Source organism: Centruroides sculpturatus, unplaced genomic scaffold, assembly GCF_000671375.1.
Source record: "Centruroides sculpturatus isolate CEXI.00-Female unplaced genomic scaffold, Cexi_2.0 scaffold1490, whole genome shotgun sequence".
NCBI classification, from domain to species: Eukaryota; Metazoa; Arthropoda; class Arachnida; order Scorpiones; family Buthidae; genus Centruroides; species Centruroides sculpturatus.
Genome location: NW_019385713.1, coordinates 126,336 through 146,367, shown reverse-complemented (window position 1 = coordinate 146,367; position 20,032 = coordinate 126,336). Strand labels below are relative to the sequence as shown.

General features: G+C 37.1%; 5 protein-coding genes across 6 annotated transcripts in view; 3 read left to right on the top strand and 2 right to left on the bottom strand.

The window, feature by feature from the left end:
• Positions 1-443: 443 nt before the first annotated feature.
• Positions 444-1,310, top strand: LOC111641462. Its single transcript, XM_023387635.1, has one exon. The coding sequence runs from the start codon at positions 444-446 to the stop codon at positions 1,308-1,310; it is 867 nt and encodes a 288-aa protein (XP_023243403.1).
• A 688-nt stretch (positions 1,311-1,998) lies between these two features.
• Positions 1,999-3,475, top strand: LOC111641455. The gene is made up of 2 exons (XM_023387629.1): positions 1,999-2,756; positions 2,830-3,475. Exons 1-2 carry the CDS (start codon positions 2,582-2,584, stop codon positions 3,114-3,116), a joined length of 462 nt encoding a protein of 153 aa, XP_023243397.1. The 5' UTR covers positions 1,999-2,581; the 3' UTR covers positions 3,117-3,475.
• A 24-nt stretch (positions 3,476-3,499) lies between these two features.
• Positions 3,500-11,838, bottom strand: LOC111641452 (putative nuclease HARBI1). Of its 2 annotated transcripts, none has more exons than XM_023387625.1 (4): positions 11,686-11,838; positions 4,694-5,035; positions 4,411-4,555; positions 3,500-3,990 (listed from the first exon to the last, which is right to left on the bottom strand). In XM_023387625.1, exons 1-4 carry the CDS (start codon positions 11,698-11,700, stop codon positions 3,602-3,604), a joined length of 891 nt encoding a protein of 296 aa, XP_023243393.1. In that variant the 5' UTR covers positions 11,701-11,838; the 3' UTR covers positions 3,500-3,601. The 2 variants fall into 2 exon arrangements, with proteins under 2 accessions (XP_023243393.1, XP_023243392.1); XM_023387624.1 differs by lacking the exon at positions 11,686-11,838 and adding an exon at positions 5,792-7,297.
• Positions 11,839-12,376: 538 nt separating this feature from the next.
• On the bottom strand, positions 12,377-13,900 carry LOC111641454. The gene is made up of 4 exons (XM_023387628.1): positions 13,818-13,900; positions 13,574-13,734; positions 13,137-13,485; positions 12,377-13,052 (listed from the first exon to the last, which is right to left on the bottom strand). The coding sequence occupies exons 1-4, from the start codon at positions 13,827-13,829 to the stop codon at positions 12,951-12,953; spliced, it is 624 nt and encodes a 207-aa protein (XP_023243396.1). The 5' UTR covers positions 13,830-13,900; the 3' UTR covers positions 12,377-12,950.
• A 1,778-nt stretch (positions 13,901-15,678) lies between these two features.
• LOC111641461 overlaps positions 15,679-20,032 on the top strand; it is a 46,896-nt gene continuing 42,542 nt past the window's right edge. The window contains exons 1-2 of the mRNA XM_023387634.1: positions 15,679-15,740; positions 17,175-19,998. Coding sequence (XP_023243402.1) covers positions 15,708-15,740; positions 17,175-19,998 — 2,857 coding nt within the window. The 5' untranslated portion in view covers positions 15,679-15,707. The remainder of the gene's footprint in view (positions 15,741-17,174; positions 19,999-20,032) is intronic.

Genomic DNA, 20,032 nt, shown 5'->3' with positions numbered 1-20,032 from the left:
TCCCCAGATGTCCCTAAATTGTTTGCCTTCGCAAAAACGCTTAAACTGGGCCAGCAACTCCACCCAGTCACGGACAAGGCAAGAGCGCCTACACAGAAGTTGGAGAAAGCTTTACGTACTCTTCTCGCTCCACAATTGGAGGGCTACCAGTACAATATCGCTAGTCCGGTGGAGCTCCTAACGCAATTGAAAGAGATCACATCCTACCGGTACATAACAGTTTTGGACTTTAAGTCCCTATACCCATCCATTGAGCTCCATCCCGCTTTCTGTGTGCTAAGGGGCATTTTGTTTCGTATTGTCGGGGATGACACATTACACAACCAAATACTTGAAATGGCACATTTGATATGTTATAATTCTGTGTTCCAATTCAATGGTGAAGTCTACACACAAGGCAGAGGGGTCCCCATGGGCAGCCCGATTTCAGGGACCTATGTGAGATGGTAGTCCGGCAGTTGGAGAAAAAAATCCTCCCACAATTCCTCCATAACATCAAACTATATAGGAGATATATTGATGACATTATTATTTTTTGGAAAAATGTGCCTGATATAACAGCCTTAGTAGACGCTTTTAATAATAACCCGTACGGGTTGACGCTTGAATTAGAACAATCTGACACTACCGAGGTCCATTTCCTAGATATTAGTATTAGGTTAGAGAAAGATGGCATCAGCACTGCGGTGTATCATAAACCAGGATCTAAGTCTTCGTACATCCCGGTAGGATCTAGCGATCCGGTACCATACAAGACTGCGGCATATAAAGCCTTAATCAGAAGAGCCTTCACACATTCTTCTAACATACAGGCTCTTGATAAAGAGCTAGCGTATATAATGCGAGTAGCCGCGGAACATGGTTATCGCATAGGCGTACGTAAGATGATAAAAAATTATAGCTGGATGTATGCAGTTAACGAACAGCTGGTGGACTGGCACAATGAGAGAACGGAAGATCCGGAAGACATAGAACGGATACCCATCACCTTTAACCCATATGTAAGATCTATATACGACAAGATCACCAAGAAGTGCCAAATACGTATTGCATACAGGAGGTGTCCTACTATTTTTAACATCTTATCGAATGGGAAGGACCCTCCTAACCCCAGCAGAAGACCGAGAGTCTATAGTGTCCCTTTGAGAGATAATAGATTCGATAGGGACTTAGTATATATAGGCTCTACTAAAAGATCCATAGGTGTTAGAATGCAGGAACATCAGGCAGACATTTGTCACGGGAGAACCAGCACGGCCCTCGCAACATACGCAACAGACCTGGGGACCTATTCTGAGCTCTTCCGATAACTCAACGAGAGCGATACACGGGTCATTTGATAAGTCCCTTTAGCGAAAGGCAGTTAATGAACCTTACACAAATTGCTATTCTGAGCTCTACATTAAGTGGGTTTCGCTAAGGGTAGTCGGTCGAGATGCGTCTGGGTTCCACGCTATCGATAGCTATTACGCTTTAACCAATCACAGTTTAGTTAACATAGTATTTTTGTCACGTGACTGCAACCCGCCATTTTCTAAGCGAAGCACGTGCTCATTGCATTGTCGCTGTAGCAGCGTTAGTTTTTACTTTTGTTTTAAAATGTCTAAAAAAGCACAACGAAGCCAGCGAACCACAAGTCGCCAGTTCGAGATGCTTGTCAATTTTATGGAAGAACACCCTAAATTAATGTCGGGGAAATTAGATTCTTCGTTTACTGCAAAAGATCGCCAGAAATTGTGGCAAGAAATAGCCGACCGTCTGAATTCCGATGGAGTCGGCTCACAAAAAGATCCGGAAAAATGGCGAAAAGTAAGGGACAGTGATATATTTATATATTCTGCATGTTTAGTGTTTTAAATAATTTACTGAGTCTATTTTGTCAGCCCATCCGTTAATAAGCAAATATTGTTTTTAAAAATTAAAATTTATGTGATAGTCATTTATGTATAGTGTATAGTTTACTGTAAGTTATGTATACGGAATGATTTTTTTTACTAAACTAATGAATTAAAGCCAACATTTAAACTTAGATAAAATCTACAAAATAAAGACTTCTATTATTACATTCTGCTAACATTTTATAATTATACAAAGTATGTCTAAGTTTCTTTGTATATTTCTATGTAATTAATATATTTTTTAGTTCAATCATTAAGAATAAAATGACAAACTTAATTTTTCCACAATTTCTGCTGCTATAAACCTTATAACCAAATTAGAAGTAGTATTATGATTAAATGTCAAATGCAATACATATTATTAAATATAAACATTATTTGCATAGACTTGGAGTGACTGGAAGGCAAACATTAAAAGTAAAGCCTCACAAATAAAAAAATCATCATTTCAAACAGGAGGAATCAAAAATTAACTGAAGTTGAAGAGAGAGTTTTAAATTTAATTGGTATAACTGCTGTTTACGGAGAATCCCAAATTGATGAGGCAGGAGTTCAGGTAATAAAAATCATATTGAAATTAAAACATGCTTATTAAACTACAGTAATTATAGGAATTGTATGTATTATAGGAACCAAATGGTGCACAAGAGTTGAGTGAAAGTGCACAAGACTTATTAAACTGTATGATTGACAATACTATTTCTTGTGTACAATCAAATGATTCTACTTGTATAAATGAAGAATATCCATCTAATCAAAATACATATTTCGAACTGCCTCCAAATGATGATTGCAATCCAACTGATTGTAACCCAACTGATGGTCTACATTTGAATACTTCATTAAGAAATGTTAACAGTAAGTGGATATATTATTTTGCAATATTAAATATTTAACAGATAAAAAATAATTTTAAAAAATTTATGACCAGGAAAAAAAAGGAAACATGAAAAATCTGTTGGGGAATGTATGGCAGAAAGCCTTAATAGAACAGAAGATGAAAAGTTGCATATTTTAAAAAATATACAACAAGCAATGAATGAAATAGCCAAAAATATTGAAAGGAAGGCAACAGCAGAAGAAAGGAAAGCAGAAGCAGAAGAAAGAAAGGCAGCAGCAGAAGAAAGGAAGGCAGCAGCAGCAGAAAACAAGGCTGCTGCTTTGCATGAAATTGCTGCTTCATTAAGGAACTCTATAACAGAAGCAGAAAATCAATAAATGATTTTACAATAAAAAAGGCTCTTTTCAGGGCCATTCATTTGTGATAAAGAGTAACCAAATCTATTTTCAACCAATATATTATTACCAAGTAAATTTCACATTTCAGGAAAGTCTTTTAACTATTTACATTATGCAAAATTTTATTTTATTTTACAAATTACTAAAATGTTTCTTCTAGCAACAAAGATGGTTACTGGTTTCCATGAAAAGTTCCATTTATATACTAGATAATTATTGCATATCATTCTGTGCAAAATAAACATTATGTTCATTTTAATTATTTATACGTATTTTGTAAAAGCATATAACAAAATGTTTTATTTCAGTATAGTACAAATGCTGCTATTGTTTAAAATTTACAGAATCAGTCAAATATAAGAATTATATAATTTTTTATTTATTGTAAATAATTATAATTATACAGCTATTATACAGTGTAATTCAGTATTATACAGTGTAAAGTTGTTTTTTTATTTACATATCTACATGAAATGACTCCTGAGGAGTCGTTTTTGAATTTCTCTGCCTTTGTTGCCAAGAGAAACATCATCTCCAAGTCTGGATACTGTGTGTTCCATTTCTCCCATCATTCCATCATATAGCTCTATATTCTCATCGAGAGAAATTTTATGAACTATGCACATATTATGTAAAACAGCACAGGCATTAATTATTAGTCCAGCCTTATAAGGTGAATAATTTAACACCCTGTGCTTGTGCAAACATCTGAATCGGGACTTTAGAAGTCCATTACATCTTTCTACAATAATTCTTGTTGATATTAAACTGCTATTATACTTTTGCTCATTTTGTTGCTGAGCATCTAATATAGGTGTCAGAAGCCATGGTTCCATTGGATAGCCACTATCACCTATAAAAAGAAATAAAACAATTTTGATAAATGAATTTTGCCATACTTTCATATATATATATTATGTTTATTTATTTATATATATTATATTGTATATACGTGTGTGTATATATTTATAATAAAGTGAAATGAAAAACATAGATGTTAATAAAAATAGTTAAAATATATTATAAAATAAAGACAATTGACATATGATACAAAAGATATTGTGTAACCACAGTCTTCTGCCTTGTTTTGATTAAACTTTTAATATTTTTACTGTTCTATTTACATATAATAAATCAAATATTCTAAACTTTCTAATAAATAACTAAAAATAAATCAACTATTACTCGATAAACATATATGAAGCATTATTTAGAAAAATCTAAGAAATATGTAATATTCAATATAAAAATCTGTTGGTTTAATTTTACTAACCTATTAACCAAGCATTATTATTTGTTTGAATTCTTCCCTCTATAAAAGCTCGTCTTAAGTTGCAGCTTTTCCATATAAATGAATCATGTGTTGATCCAGGAAATTTTGCGTTAACGCTAATTATTTTCATGTCGGGATCACACACCTGACAAATAATGAAAATATAATAATTCATTGTATTATTTTTGTGTCACGAAATGATATTTATAATTTAATAATAAATTTGATAATTTATGTACTAAAATCATTTAAAATATAATCAAAAAGTTAGTCATTTACTTACTATTTGGGTATTTATGGAATGATATCCCTTTCGATTGATATACGTAAATTCCTTATGATCGGGATCATTAAGTGATGGTGCAATTATAGGAATGTGAGTTCCATCAATAGCACCTATCACTCCCGGAAAGCCACCTAAACTCATAAATTTTTGTTTGACCAATGCCATCTCAGTTTCAGAAGTTGGAAATTTTATCCAGTGATGAAGAAGGATGATGTTTATTGCCTTGCTTACTGCTGTTATGCAACGGCTCACTGATGGCTGGCTAATTTCTAAAGTGCTGTCTTGTGCTACTGGCATCTGATAAGAACCAGAAGCAAAAAATCGAAGAGCACATAATACCTACAAGAAAACAAATTTAATAAAACTAATGAAGCTCACAGATATATATTATATTTCAAAAACTTATCTATAAAAATTTTTATAAACATATGTGTATTCAAATTCATATTGTTATATGAACATCAACATGTTAATGCGAATTTAAAATGCCATTATTTGGGAAACATATTCTCTTATACACAATTTTCATATATTCTCAATAATTTTATACATTCATTTTTCTATAAATAAAAGAAAATTAATTCCATATTACTCTGAATACATATTTTATTTTAAAATTTGCTAAATGATTATTACTCTTTAATTATAAATACATTATAAAATGTATCTTATGTGTAGTATATTTTATAATTGGTTACTATAATTTAAAATTTATACTTTTATATATAGTGAAAACAGTAAATGTTAATATTAATTAATTAATCTATCAAACTATAGTGTATAAAGTTAATTTCTTCAAAGCTGCAGCTTACATTGTATATATAAAAAATAATGTTTATTCAAAATTCTTGTTAAAAATTACACTTCAAAAGTGTAACCTGCATATACTAATCTTCACGAAACTTTTATATATTTATATTCAAAGCTATCATTTTAATTTATACATATGCGAATGAAACCTATTTCAGAAATAATGTTCATGCTATAGCTACTTACTTTAAATTTGAACAAAAAAGCAATTATTCATAAATAGTTAAGGTAATTATTTTTAAGCAATACAACAACTTAGTTTATTAACGTTAAAAAGCTACTTACTTTTATTTCTGCAGATAGAGCATTTTTCTTAAAACACTTTGGCTCTAGCGTATCTCGTAATGCATTACATACATATATAACTAATGGTTTCGGAAGACGATAAAGTTGTTTAAATCGTGTATCGTTCAGCCGAAAAGCATCAGCTCGAAGATTAAATTGAGATTCGCGATGTCGAATTCTAATTTCTTCTCTCTCCAATTGTTCACGAAGTAATATCATTCTCACACCGAACGACGCCATGTTGTTTAGACTTTCGTTACGTTCCTAACGTTGACAGTGACCGATAACAAAAGCTTAGTTATCACACGTGGCTATCGTGACCGAAAACGAAACATACGGCTCAGAATAGCATTTTCACGGTTGATTAAACACGAGTCACGTGGTTCTGATAGAAACTGGTTTTTATCGTATCCGTTAGCTTAACGCTACTACTCAGAATAGGTCCCCTGGGCATAGTTGCTGACTCTACTAGGGCCAATCTCCTCCTCAGTGCGCCTCCCAATGATCATCTCAAATGGTTAGAGGCGATGCACATCTTTAAATCCTCTATCGAAACCACGTGCATAAATTTTAAAGAGGAGATGCTTTTGTCGATGGCCTGGCAAGAGTTGATACACGGCGTGCTTTAACTGCTCATTATATCCGAGAAGGAGGACACGTCACGCATGCGTAACGGACAATTTTAAGTACTGTTCGAACTCATGAACGAACTTATTTGAACATCATTCGTTAATGGCTTTCGTTAAATTCGAACGGCAGGCGCAACGTATAATTTTAAAAGAACTATTCGATTGCAGGAACGAAGTTATTTGAACAACATTCGTCAATCGAATTTTACGAGCTAAAACCTGATGAAGAGCCCAGAAGGGGTTCAAAAACGTTTGTTTTTTATGATTAGTCGATTGTTCCACACCGTAAATTGTTTTAGTGTTTGTGTTTGATGTATAGGTGTGGTGAGTAGTGAGTTTTTGCATTTCTTACACTCCCGTATTGACTATTTTCCCAAAAACTTGGGAGCCTACAATGAAGAACGGGGTGAAAGATTTCACCAGGATGTCCGTGATATCGAGAGATGTTACCGAGGAAAATGGGTTGTCAATATGTTAGCTGACTACTGTTGGATGCTCGATCGAGAAACCAAAGAAGGAAATCGGAAACGAGTTTGAAGAAGAATCAAAAAGAAGATAAAAGGTTTCATTAGAAAAAAGAGTAGACCTAAAATTGTGTATAAATATCAGAAACAATTTGTTGATTAGTTGTAAGAAAATATAATATATTTAGTTCATTGTAATAAATAAGAGTTTTTATCAAAAATTTGTTTCTATTTTGCAAAAAAACCTTTACGTCATGGGATGTAACAAAAGTTATTTTTAGAATCTGCGATCTTTAAAACATATAATTCAGCAAAAATATTCCATGCAGCTAGAAAAAAATTTCTTTTTGCAGACCTGTGTAGTAAATAAAGGGATTTTTAAAGCCTTTTAGTTAATGCAAGACAGAATATTGGCATATATATCTCTGGAATTTAAATNGAAGAAGAAGAAAAGGTTTCATTAGAAAAAAGAGTAGACCTAAAATTGTGTATAAATATCAGAAACAATTTGTTGATTAGTTGTAAGAAAATATAATATATTTAGTTCATTGTAATAAATAAGAGTTTTTATCAAAAATTTGTTTCTATTTTGCAAAAAAACCTTTACGTCATGGGATGTAACAAAAGTTATTTTTAGAATCTGCGATCTTTAAAACATATAATTCAGCAAAAATATTCCATGCAGCTAGAAAAAAATTTCTTTTTGCAGACCTGTGTAGTAAATAAAGGGATTTTTAAAGCCTTTTAGTTAATGCAAGACAGAATATTGGCATATATATCTCTGGAATTTAAATAGTACTGTATTACAATCGCAGCCACCGTCCGACTCGACGGAATAAGTCACGACCCATATTTCACCGCCCGCAGAAAAAAATAAAGCGCAGCATTGGCGTGCTGTCATTAGAAGCATTGAAAGCGCTGCTTCCCTTGTATTTTCTAAAAAATAATTACATATTAATTTTAATTATATGAAAATAATCACACAATATTTTATTATAACCGCATTATGTATCTTATTACAAATTTCTATACTACACGTGAAAAAAAAAAAAAAAAACATAAAATCACTATTGTATATTCGAATATTAGTGGCGGAGTGGAATATCTGTATTGTCAGATTCTATAAAGTCAGATTTGCGCACGCGCTTTACAGAGCACCGACCTCACCTGGTTTAGCCGGTGGAAGCCTACGACCTTGGGTTGATGCTACACATATAACGCTTCCAATTCTATCCGGGAGCGGTTCCGGGCTGTTAGCCGCCCGCCCGCTAGATATTTGGCCGATTACATGAATAACGAGTAGATTTATAACTTAACCCAACCAATAAGAATTTACTGGTATGTTTTTACAATAGTTCTGTATAGTTGACGGGAGTTAAAAAAGTCCATTAAAGTATTTGATATATTTATTCCGCTCTCTCATTTTATATTACTCACGGATTTCAATGTTAAACCAGTGATATTATGATTTAGTATATCCCATCTTTAAGGGGATGTAGAAAAAAACGTGTACAATTGTTGTATCTATATATATAAAAATGAATGTATGTCTGTGTGTGTGTCCTTCATGCATTACCACACCGTTTATCCGATTGCCGTGAAACTTTGGGAAGTTGTTTAATATACTCCAGCGAAGGTTTGTGGCATAGTACGATTGCCATGAAGCTTTGGAAAGTTTTTTAATTTTTTAATACACTCCCGCGAAGTACATTTATCCTACGATAGATGGTGCGCGTTTACACGAGCATTCGCGCACAGTGTGTCATTTCAAATTGTAAAGACCATTTCCCCCCTTCAAAAAATTCTCTATATATGCATTTGTAAACTGTTATTTACGATATTTATAATAATTTTTGTTTAATCACTTTATTTTGACTTTTTTTGCTAATTATGTATTCACTCGAACTTCGTTAAAATCTTAACTGTACCCCAAACAACGACAGAAGTTGTAGGAAGAAATTCGCCTATTTTACCGATCTAGGTATCCCCCTTTTTCAAATTTTAATATCGACTCAAAATAATTTAAAAAGACAAATTACAATAAAACGGTTTATTATCCAACTATCAGGAATTTCACAACATGCCAAGGAAGAGAGGAAGGAGCAATTAAATAATAAAGATTATAAAGGATTAAAATATATATAAAAATGAGGAATATCGCACTTCTGACAATCGCTGCGAGTGTGTGGGCTAAATTTGGAGAATCCGTGCTTCTCGCATGGACAACTGTATGTGGCCGGCTCACGCGTCGGAAAACCTTCCGATTTATTCGTGTACGCACCAGACGAAAAAACAAAAAATATCGTGTATCCACGAGCACTCCAATAAATAAATAGAATTGAAACAACACTTTGAAATGTTTTCCCGATGAAAACGAATAATAATAATAAGTTTCAATAAAAATGATAAAATGAAAATTTAATTTTATCATAACGAGTTCGCTTGAATTTCATTTCTTCTGAGATCGCAGCAATGCGCGACAGGTAAGCTAGTAATGTTAAAAAATTAACCGTTACTTCGACAGCGTCATTTACAACTAAATTTAATGAATGAGAGAGATGCATGAGGTACAAAAAATGCCCTAGAATTTATATTCCTTAAATTTACGATTTATGTATTTGTTGTCATAAAAATTTGACTTTCCACTTTTTTCCCAAGACTACAAATATTCGAGTACAAAGTAACCGGTTTCGACTTATTTCTACTTAAGTAGTAGTTAAATAATTAAGAGATTAGAGAATTAGAGACATAAATAAAACCATGCTGAAAGAGCCAGAATTTTACTTAAAAGCTTAACCGAACCAATCTCTAGCTGAGTGCAGTGGGGACTGATTTCTTCGAAATATTAGATGTAATAAAGACAGACATTTTTCCAGTTTAACGAGAGTGACCGAAAAGTTGTAAATTTTGGAAATTTCCGTGGACAACACCTGGTCCTAAAACGAATTAAAAAACAAACAATGGACAACCTATTAAGTTTAACATATTTAGACTTTTACAGTCATGGTGAGAAACGTTTAAAATTTACAAGAACCCTGTCGCGTCTTTTGACATTTGACATAGACCGGTATTGGCACCCTCGGGATTTGGCAGCCCACGTGCATGTACACACTGCACACCTAGCGGGACCGTCTCTGATTCCACTCGTAGGGAGCTATTTGACTAAGTGGTTAAGATTTAAAGAGTAAAGAATATTTTATGTTACTTTTATGTACGTTTTATTACAAAGCTATATTTAATTATAAATTTCTTTAAAAGTATATTCGTACAATTGAAGAATGTTTTGTACCAGCTATGTACAGGTACATCCACCACATATTTTATTTCACCGAGTAAGTTTTTATTATTTTATTTTTAATTTTAGCCCCTATATCGTGGCTAGCGATTCGGAATGTAATTGCGATATTGAAAATTTATTTTTAAAAAGTTTTGGCTCGAGATCATATAATGAAAAAGAAAACATTATTAAAAGAGAACGGCCAATGCCTAAGTTAAATATAAACGCTTCAATAAAAAAATTTGTTCGACATTTTCACGATAAAATGGCTCCGTAAATGCATAAAAATGCAAAAATTGTTTTGTTGGCTCACCTACTATTTTCAAATGAAACGAATGTGTGAAATTAGAATGGCTTTGACGATTTAGCTGGCAAAAGACACGAAAAATCTTGTCTTTTGCCAGTTATTTTGAAGATATTTGCCTTTTGTATTTGAAGCAATTTGGAAATGGAAGCGGAATAGAATTTAACATTAGTAAATAATATAAAATAAATATTGAAAATTATAACGAAATAGTTACGGCTAATAAATATATTATATCTAAATAAATAGAGTTATATGTTTTTATCAAAGCGAGAATTGGTATTTAGAGGGCAAAGGGGACCTATTGAAACTAATAACAGAGGTAATTATATTGAACTTGTTTATTTATTAAGTACGTCAGATAAATAATCTATTAAAAATACATTTAAAGAAAGAATTAACTGATTGCCCCTGGAAGTCGGCTTCTTATAGAAACATGGCTTCCCTATCATCAAATGTCAAGGCACGCCCCCGAAGCACAGTAATATCGTCCGAAGTCGAGCCGACCGACGTTTTCGGACTCGCACGAACGGGAAACAAAGCCACCGAACTTTTTACTAATAAAAGGCATCGTCAGGCAAGCCCATCTTTCCATGTATGCGCCATTTTGCTCCACGCGCTCTCTCCGGCAGAAATGGGCTCTTTCAAACACTTTACGAAGAACGTCGGAGGAAGCGGCCGGTTCTTCATTCGTTCCCCAATCGACGAGAAGCAACATTCGGTGGGGTGTTTTTTAGCTCCGGAAACAATAGAATCACCAGGAAGAAGATCGGGGGTGTTTAGTGTGATGTCCCCATCACACTAAACACCCCCAATCTTGTTCCTCGTTTAGTTGTTTTCAGGGCTGTGGAGTCGGAGTTGTGGAGTTTTGGTGTTTTAACCAGAGTCGGAGTCGGATGGTAAAGAAAAGTCTGAGACGGTAGATTTTTACGCGATTACACAGCTCTGGTTGTTTTTAATTGAATTCGTCTCGAGAAAGACCATGCTACCGCCACAAGAGTATACCAAAATTTCTATCTGTTTAGGACACGTCTACTAGAGAGGTGTTTTAAGAGAGCAAAATTAGAAATAAACGCCCCATGTATAAAGGATGGACTTTTACCATTTTTAGGTCACTTATTCACACACGTAGGTACTTACGTAGACACACGCGCACTGTTTAAAACAAATTTCCAAATTTCTATCCGCAAAGTTTACTTTACGAGAGAAGAGAGACTTACTGTGAGAAGACGCATATGACGTCTCCTTCCGTCAGATCGTAATCCAAACCGCCGACGAACACCCAAGGACTTTTCTGGTAGATCTTGTGCCACGAACAACTGGCGTTAATGCCTAACTGAATTTCCCTTTCGTTTAACTTGGTTATGTTCTTTACATTTCTGTAATAAGATGATATTGCGTCGTTCAAACGACTTCTCAAGCAATTAAGCAACAAATAGCAACTTACGTCATAGGATTCATGGCTCTTCTTTCGTTTCCAAACACTCGTCAAAATAATCGACTGCGTGCCGCCATTTGTAATACTCTCGTAAACGATGCACCTCCTATTCCGGAAGTTGTCGAGAATAAGCGATGGCTTTGACTTATTATTACTGTATTTTTTTATATTTAAACCAAAAGTTATCATTAAAAACTATAAAAAATAATGGTAAGATTTACCCTCCGAATGAGGGGGTCGCCACCCCCCAACGGGTAGCCCTCCCCCGTACGAACAATAAATGTCTAATAAACCACCCCCCTACGCGCGACCCTTCGCGAGATATAGCCCTCCGAAAATTGTTGTACGGGTCACGTGACCGCATGTTAGCCACAATTTACCCTGCGAATGAGCGGATCGGCGACCCCCCCGAATTGAAGACCCCCTCCGTGCGAACGAAAAAGTCAAGGGAACCATACCCCTGCGCGCGACCCTTTACGAGATATAGCCCTGTAAAGAATCGCCTACGTCATTTCCGGCGATCGGGATCGACGAGTCGCGTCGTTCTTTCTACTAAGCTTTTCGACCGCTAAGCCTATCGACTTATTCTAACGTTACTGCAGTCTAATTCGGAGTTAGGTCCTTTTCGCATGACCCCGCGCTCCTTCTCGACCTCGGGAGGGTGTAGGGCCCGTCATTCGCCGACACACTGGGTATCGCTCGCCCGGTCGGCTACAGTACTAAGCACCGCTAAGCCTATCGACCTATTCTAATGTACTACAGTCTAATTATTGCCGAGTTAGGTCCTTTTCGCACGACCCCGCGCTCATCCTTGACCTCGGACCTAGGGCCCCTCATTCACCGACACGCTCGGTTTTGATCGCGGTCGGCTAGTACTACGCGCCGCTTTCGCGGCTTGTCCAAAACACCTGACCTACCTCTTCGGAAGTGACTGTCACTAGTTAGGCTAATAGAAAACCGTTTTGAAACCAGATTGTACACTCACCTTCAACAGCGTCTCCTCCTGCATCTCCCGCCACGTCCTTTCGCTATCTGGCGACGCCTAGCCTATTCCCGATGTTGCGTGGGTGAGGACGGGGTGAGGCCGCTGGTCCCCGCCTCGGCTAGGTCCTGGGGGTCGATGACGAAGATGTTGGCGCCCGATGTTGTCTGAAAAATCACATAATCCAGGTTTCACATCCGCAAATAGGTATCCTTTGGTCACGCGCAATATACACAAGCTGCACTACTCACTGGGCGGTCGTCATCCCCCTGCCGTTCCTCTTCGTCGCCCTCGTGCACGGGAACATCGAAATAGGGCTCGTCCGGCGGCAGATGTTGATCCACGGGCACATCGATCGTCCGGAGTTGGAGACCCTGACGACCGGGGCCCGGGTAGACGGCCACGATGTCCCCGATGAACTGCCGGAATTTTGCCGATGTTGTTGGCAACTGGGACAGGACCCGCGTCCTGTACACGTACGTACAGTTGTAGCTCTGCAGGCTCCTGTCCGTGCGGAGCGACTTGATGGACTTCTTCAGCCAGCGATTTCTGCACTCGATGTTCTGAGTGTGGGCCTCGGGATCATCGGCGTCGACGAATCTGCTCGGAAAATAAAAGAAAAATGTCACTTTTCAATAACGCTTGTTCATTTCTTTCACATAACACATTGCAGTTTTATCTTCCTTACCTCCCGGGGCCCCGCTGGCTGTGATTAACGGTCTTATGTTCAGAGAAGCCCATCGTCGTACAACCGCGATATTGGGCCGCGCTGTCGGAAACAATGATGGAACCGCGGGCGATGTATCTGAGCATGTGGCTCCAGAGAACCCGTCGGCTCTTGTTGTCCACCTGAAAGAATACGAGAAACTATAACAAAACTTCCACAAAAACTAAAAAATAAAAGGAAATAATAATGCTTGGCTACTACTTACATGCCAGTACATCACCTCTTTTGTTTCCCGACAATAGGCACCGAAGATGGTGATTTGGGTGCCTTTAGTTACGCGGCCGCGGTTGTATAAGTCGCACTTTTTTTACTACTTTTTAGGGCTCAAAATCATGGTGCGTCTTATACTCGACAGGTAACCATTTTTACAGTGAAATAAACTACAGTAGTGGTCCACTCTAGGGACCATCCTGTGCAGTGATCCGTTAAGCCAGGGGTGGCCAAAATGTGGCGCATTGGACGATTACAAGCGATTGGCGCTTCAGTTAGTTCTGAGCAAAATTGCCAGATTTGCCGTTTTTGCGATTAAGAATATTATATAGAAAAATACATTTTTTATGGTCTGTCTTGGCAAGTTCATTTGTTGCACAATTCGTTACAGTCTATTTTGCAGATAAAATGAGTGTTCTCCACGTAGTAAATTACAGTGAATGCACGTATTTTGAGTCTCGCGATCTTTATTTCCGATCAGTTTACAGGCGTATAAATGGCCGAAAACATTTATCGTGATTAAAGTTATTCCAAGCCGATCTCGTTCTCAGTGCCAATAATTGTGGTGCAGAGTAATCTTCACCAAACGAGACTCTGGCAGCAATAGCACCATCATGAAGCAATAGCCCTCTCATACAAGAGATTATTGTTGACTATTGTAAATTGGTGCTTCAATAAACTGTCATAAATTAATTAATTCAACTGTGTAATAAAGTTATTCCTTTTTCTCTCCTAAGCAAAGCAGATTTATTCTTATCTCTATTTATCAGTCCCTAACATTGAACGTAAGATTGTATAAAAAGTGTTCGAGTTATATGGCACATCTGAACTCGTCTGTCAAAAAATTGGCGCATGGTATGCAAAAGGTTGGCCACCCCCTCGTTAAGCACATGGTCCCTCAACCGAATGGCTAGAGTACCCAGATTATCAGAATAGCGACACACGAGTCATCGCCGCCATGTTCTGTCGACTGTCATTGCGTGACCTCTAAGTTTACATTAAGAAATGATGATTATTTCAGTTTAATAAAGGTGTCGATTCACCCATCCGTCACATTCTTGAATAAAAAAACGAACAAAATGCAATCTCCCATTAAAAAGTTTTTTCTAAATTTTCTGTCTCAAAATAGGGGTGCGTCTTATACTCGACAGCGACTTATACTCGTCAAAATACAGTACTTGTCTAATTCTAATTACAAGTATAAAACAGCTTAAAAGTAGATCGAACAATGCGAAACATGGCGACAAAAAAGAAATAATCCGGATCATCTATCAAAGAAAAGGAAACGCTTTGTATAAAATACCTTATCGGTTTCCCGGGAGGAAACATGTCCGCCCGACACCGGGATTTCCGATTTGAATTCTTATCGGCCAGGACGCTATGTCTTTTAGCAAATTTGGTTAACACAGAATTACAAAAACGCGAGGTGAGAGACAAGGTGCAGAAAACAGAGGATACGGAAGAGCGGGGATGTCCACGAAACGCGACACGAGATTACCTCTGACGGAAACTTTCTAAAAGAATCTGGTCCTTATTTAGGATATAAACGCGTGAATAAAATCCGAAAAACTCCACGTCGGTGGGGTGCAATCGTCTACGAGCGTATTACAAAGAGACCAAATTTTAATAAATTACAAAATTATTAAATTTCGGCCGATACTCGACAATCTTTTAAAATTACGCTTGTAAATCTAAAATCTCCGAAAAAAGAGGATTTTCGAGAGAAATCCCGTCTCGATGTCACATCCGTCTTTCCGACCGGGTATTGCATCACAGTTACAATATCATTCGGCGTTAAAGAGAAAAGTAAAATTTCCTGTCGGTGTTTATCGATTTAACGACATAACCGCTTACCACCTTGTTATAAGGAGTTAAACGAACGGCCATGTCGGCGGAGCGTGGACGGATCTCCCTCCGGGTGAGTGTTTAATGATTCGTCGTAACGTTTAGAAATTCCTCTTATAGGCAGTGACGTTTGCGTTGTATAAAATGAAAGACCTTTCGATAAGCAATTGTATATTTATTTCTAGTCGAAAGAACGTTGGGATGACTGTCCGTAGTGAAACAGGCGAAGTTAAGTAACTTAATGTTATAAAAAGAATTGAAGCGATGTAGGCCTATTTCATTCTTTATAAAGACACATTCCCCCGTCGGTATCGCGTAAATTTTCTTGTTTTTAAGACGTAAATTGGTAAGTTTTCGTCCATACGGAATAACAAGTAAATGAAAAATTAATATTAAAATATATTGTCCTATTTACGTAAATCTATTTGAAGGTTTGTTTGTCGTCCGTATATGCGTGACGCAAAGTTAAGACTTTGTCCGTAAGATGGAAAAAGAAATTATCGATTCTTATAAAAATATGGAAGAAAATGGGACGGGATTATCGACAATTTCTACATAAATATCGGAAGAAGCTCTTGCGAGACCATAATATGGCTGTAAGGACATCTGTCAGTATCTGCAGACTATTTAGAAAATACTGAAGTTGGTTCAAAACGAGCGAGAAGTGCCAACAGAATCCTATTAGTAAATAATAACAACTTCCTCAAATTTGGCACGTGTGGAAACGTAATCCTTCTCGTCACCAACGTCGCGCCAATTACGATTAAAATCATCAGATCTCTCCACGTTAAGCTCTTTCGCCTTAGCATTTGACGATAGACCTAATGCAGAGCCGGATCCAATAGGTGCGAGGCTCCTCAAACTTTAAATAACAATATTAATTAACAGTTAATTTACATATTGAAATATGTTGTTATATTTTTAATAATATACCTAGATATTCATTTTTGTAACGTGTACTATTTTTTAATATATAAATTTTAATGCGCTGCGGGGCCCCTTCAAGCGCGGGGCCCGATTGGCATAAATCCATTTCTGACCTAATGCGGAGTGTTGCAAACTACAAATGCTCATTTGAAGCGATTTACCTCGAGATAGAGGAGATTGTATTTTTACCCCGACCGCACGAAAAACACTTTCATTTCGATTCTATTTCTGCCGTTTAATTGAATTTCGTCTGCATTGCCAGCGACAGTTTTTAATGTATTTCCAAGCTTTACTTTTCCAGTTTACTGTATTACATAGCTCTTTGGACCTTGTTCGAAATTCTTCGACACAGTAGCATATTTCTTCCCGACATTACATTGATTTCAACAAATTAGAAGCTGTGGTGCGATGAAAGTCGGGATGCAAAAACGTCCAGCAATATCTTTTAAGTATAGGCTAATTTAAGTCGGTAGCCATTTGGTTAAAATTACGGTAAAAATACAAAATAATTCCCGTTCAGACTCGTTCTCTTCGGCATTTCACTCCTTTATAACGAATTAAATGCGAGTTTTCTTTGCAGAATGCCACGGAAATAAAAGTGAAAAACCTGTTGAACCTGCTCTCGTGTATCGCTTTGGCTCAGTGTTGCACCGACTTCTTGAGCAGATGGGAGAATATCCAGTGTCCCACGTTGTTTATACTGGACACCAGAACCGATTGTCTTTCAAGCAAAAACATTTCCGTCGCTGTTAACGTCGACTATCTTTACGTCGAATGCTACGGAGCGGATCCGGATCGTCGGATCTTCCGGTGTTTTCAACAAACAGAAGTAATTAATTTAGGAATGCGCAATTGTTTTTCTCGGAATTTTAATTTGAATGAATTTTTATCTGGACTCGTCATACGCAGTTTGCAAATTGCATTTACTACAATCGAACCGAATTATCAAACTTTGCACTTTGAAAAGCTGCCATTTGTTAGAAACGTATCCCTGTCCGGAATAAGAACTGGAGGATCATTCGACCTGACGTTCGATTTTCAACCCGTCATCTACTGGCTACAAATTTTCAAATATAATTTCACCTCCTTTCACCAGCCGCCATTTAAAAATCTGACAAATCTTCCAATTCTGGAAATAGCATATGGAAATCTACAGCGTGTTCAGGTGGAGCTACTCCAAGATTTGAAAAATCTCAAAATACTCAACTTGAACAATAACAGATTAAAAGAGATTCCACGTGGATTCTTTAAAAATCTCACATTATTAACGTATTTAGATTTATCCGATAATCACATCGAGAACTTCTGGGAAGATATCTTTTCGGATCTCTTTAGTCTAAAAGTGCTTCAGATCAAAAACAATAAACTGACGGTTCTTCCGGAAAATTTGCTGTCTTCCCTCACTCAGTTAATCGGTCTCGAAATGAGTGGAAATACAGGAATAAAAAACTTACCTAAAGGATTCTTAAGAGGCTTGACACGCTTAGAACATCTTCGGGCATCCAGATGCTCTTTGGAACGTCTGGAGGAATCTTTATTTTCAGACACCACCTTTTTGATAGAATGCTTGCTAGATTTTAATAACATTACACGTCTACCGGAAACACTGTTTAATAACACGGAACATTTGAGTCGTTTGTCGATGACTGGAAATAAATTATCGGCTTTGTCACCGCGTGTATTTTCCAACTTAATGAGAATCGGATCATTAGACTTATCGTACAACAGACTGAACAATTTACATAAAGATATCTTCAAGCACTTATCAACACTGGCAGTGTTGCGGATGTCTGATAACGATTTGTCCTTCTTGCACGAAGATACACTTCTACCTCTTTCTGGTTTGAGAGAGATCGACCTATCAAATAACAACTTCGAACGTTTACCCGCAAAATATCCTTTTGGTTCCAGCAATCATTTAATAAGTGTAAACATCAGCAACTCGAATCTGAAGACTTTTCCTAATATTGATTGGTCGAATAACAATCTAACTAAAGTCGATTTTTCCCACAATCAATTTCGGGAAGTCACTCTACCCGTGTTTTCCAAGAAACACACCAAGATATTGCTCAACGACAACAACATCTCCACCATCTACATTGACTATCGACGACATTCTAACAGTTATCCAGTGTATAACGTCACGGGAAACGTCATCGAGTGCGACTGTCGAATCAGACAATTCTTGCGATTTCTTCATTTTGACAAAAACGCCGTCCGCATTTTTCCAGATTCCAATATCCTGCGATGCAATGGATGTTCCGAAAGGAAACTAATAGAAATTTGGCCAATTTACAGTGTCTGTCCGTGGAAAGAGGGATGTCCTTTGTTTTGCGATTGTTACCTGACACTAGAAGGACAAAGTACAATCGATTGTTCTCGTAGAAGTTTATCTGATCCGCCCGCGAGTCTTCCCGTCAATTCAACATTTGTCAATCTGAACAACAACCACATTGTAAATTTGTCTGAACTGAATGGGACTACGTGGGAAAACGTCACCCATCTGTATCTTAGTAACAATTCTCTGACGTCACTAAACGATTGGGTCGTTCCGGATAATCTCCTCTATTTGGCTCTGGATGGAAACAAGCTGTCGGATTTGCCCCCTTCTTTGATGAAGCGCGTGGAAGCTTCGTCGAACTTCAGCATCTTTCTTTCCAGAAACAAATGGAAATGCGATTGTCATTCCGTCCGTTTCAAGAAGTGGTTCACGCGGAATTTGCTTAAGATCCGTGATTCCGAGAACGTAACCTGCCAGAGAGTCAATAGAGTTAGTAATTCTGTAACACACGAGCTAATTGAAAGTATACCGCTGGATGTGTTCTGTCTAAAGGAACCCGTGTGGCCTTTATGGCAAATAATCGTTCTTACGGTTTCGGTAGCGTTTGTATTGACATCAGTTCTCGTAGTTGTCTGTTACCATTACAGACTCGCTATATTGGCCTTTCTGTACAGTCGAGACGTGTACTTGTCCTGTTGTTACAGGATCCTCGACGACGAGGAAAAGAAGTACGACGCTTTTGTGTGTTATCATAGTTCCGATTCTGTCTTAGCCATGGAGATGGTGGATCGGCTGGAACCCACTTATCGTCTTTGTGTTCACGAACGTGATTGGTTGGCGGGTTGCCCTATTAGCGAGAACATCGTGCATTCTGTGCTTAACAGTAGAAGGACGGTGATATTGTTGTCCCGACAGTTCCTGGACAGCATGTGGTTCAGTGTGGAGTTTCGTGTGGCTTACAACAGGATGATGGAAGACCAAGCTTATCGTTTGGTTTTGGTTTTGGTGGAAGAGTTGGAGAATTCGAAGGAGCTGGAGGACGATCTTCGTCGTTTGCTTTCGACGAGAACTTACTTGAAGTGGGGAGAGAAATGGTTCTGGGAAAAGTTGAAATATATTCTTCGCAAACAATAGTTGATAAAAGCACTTGGCTGGCT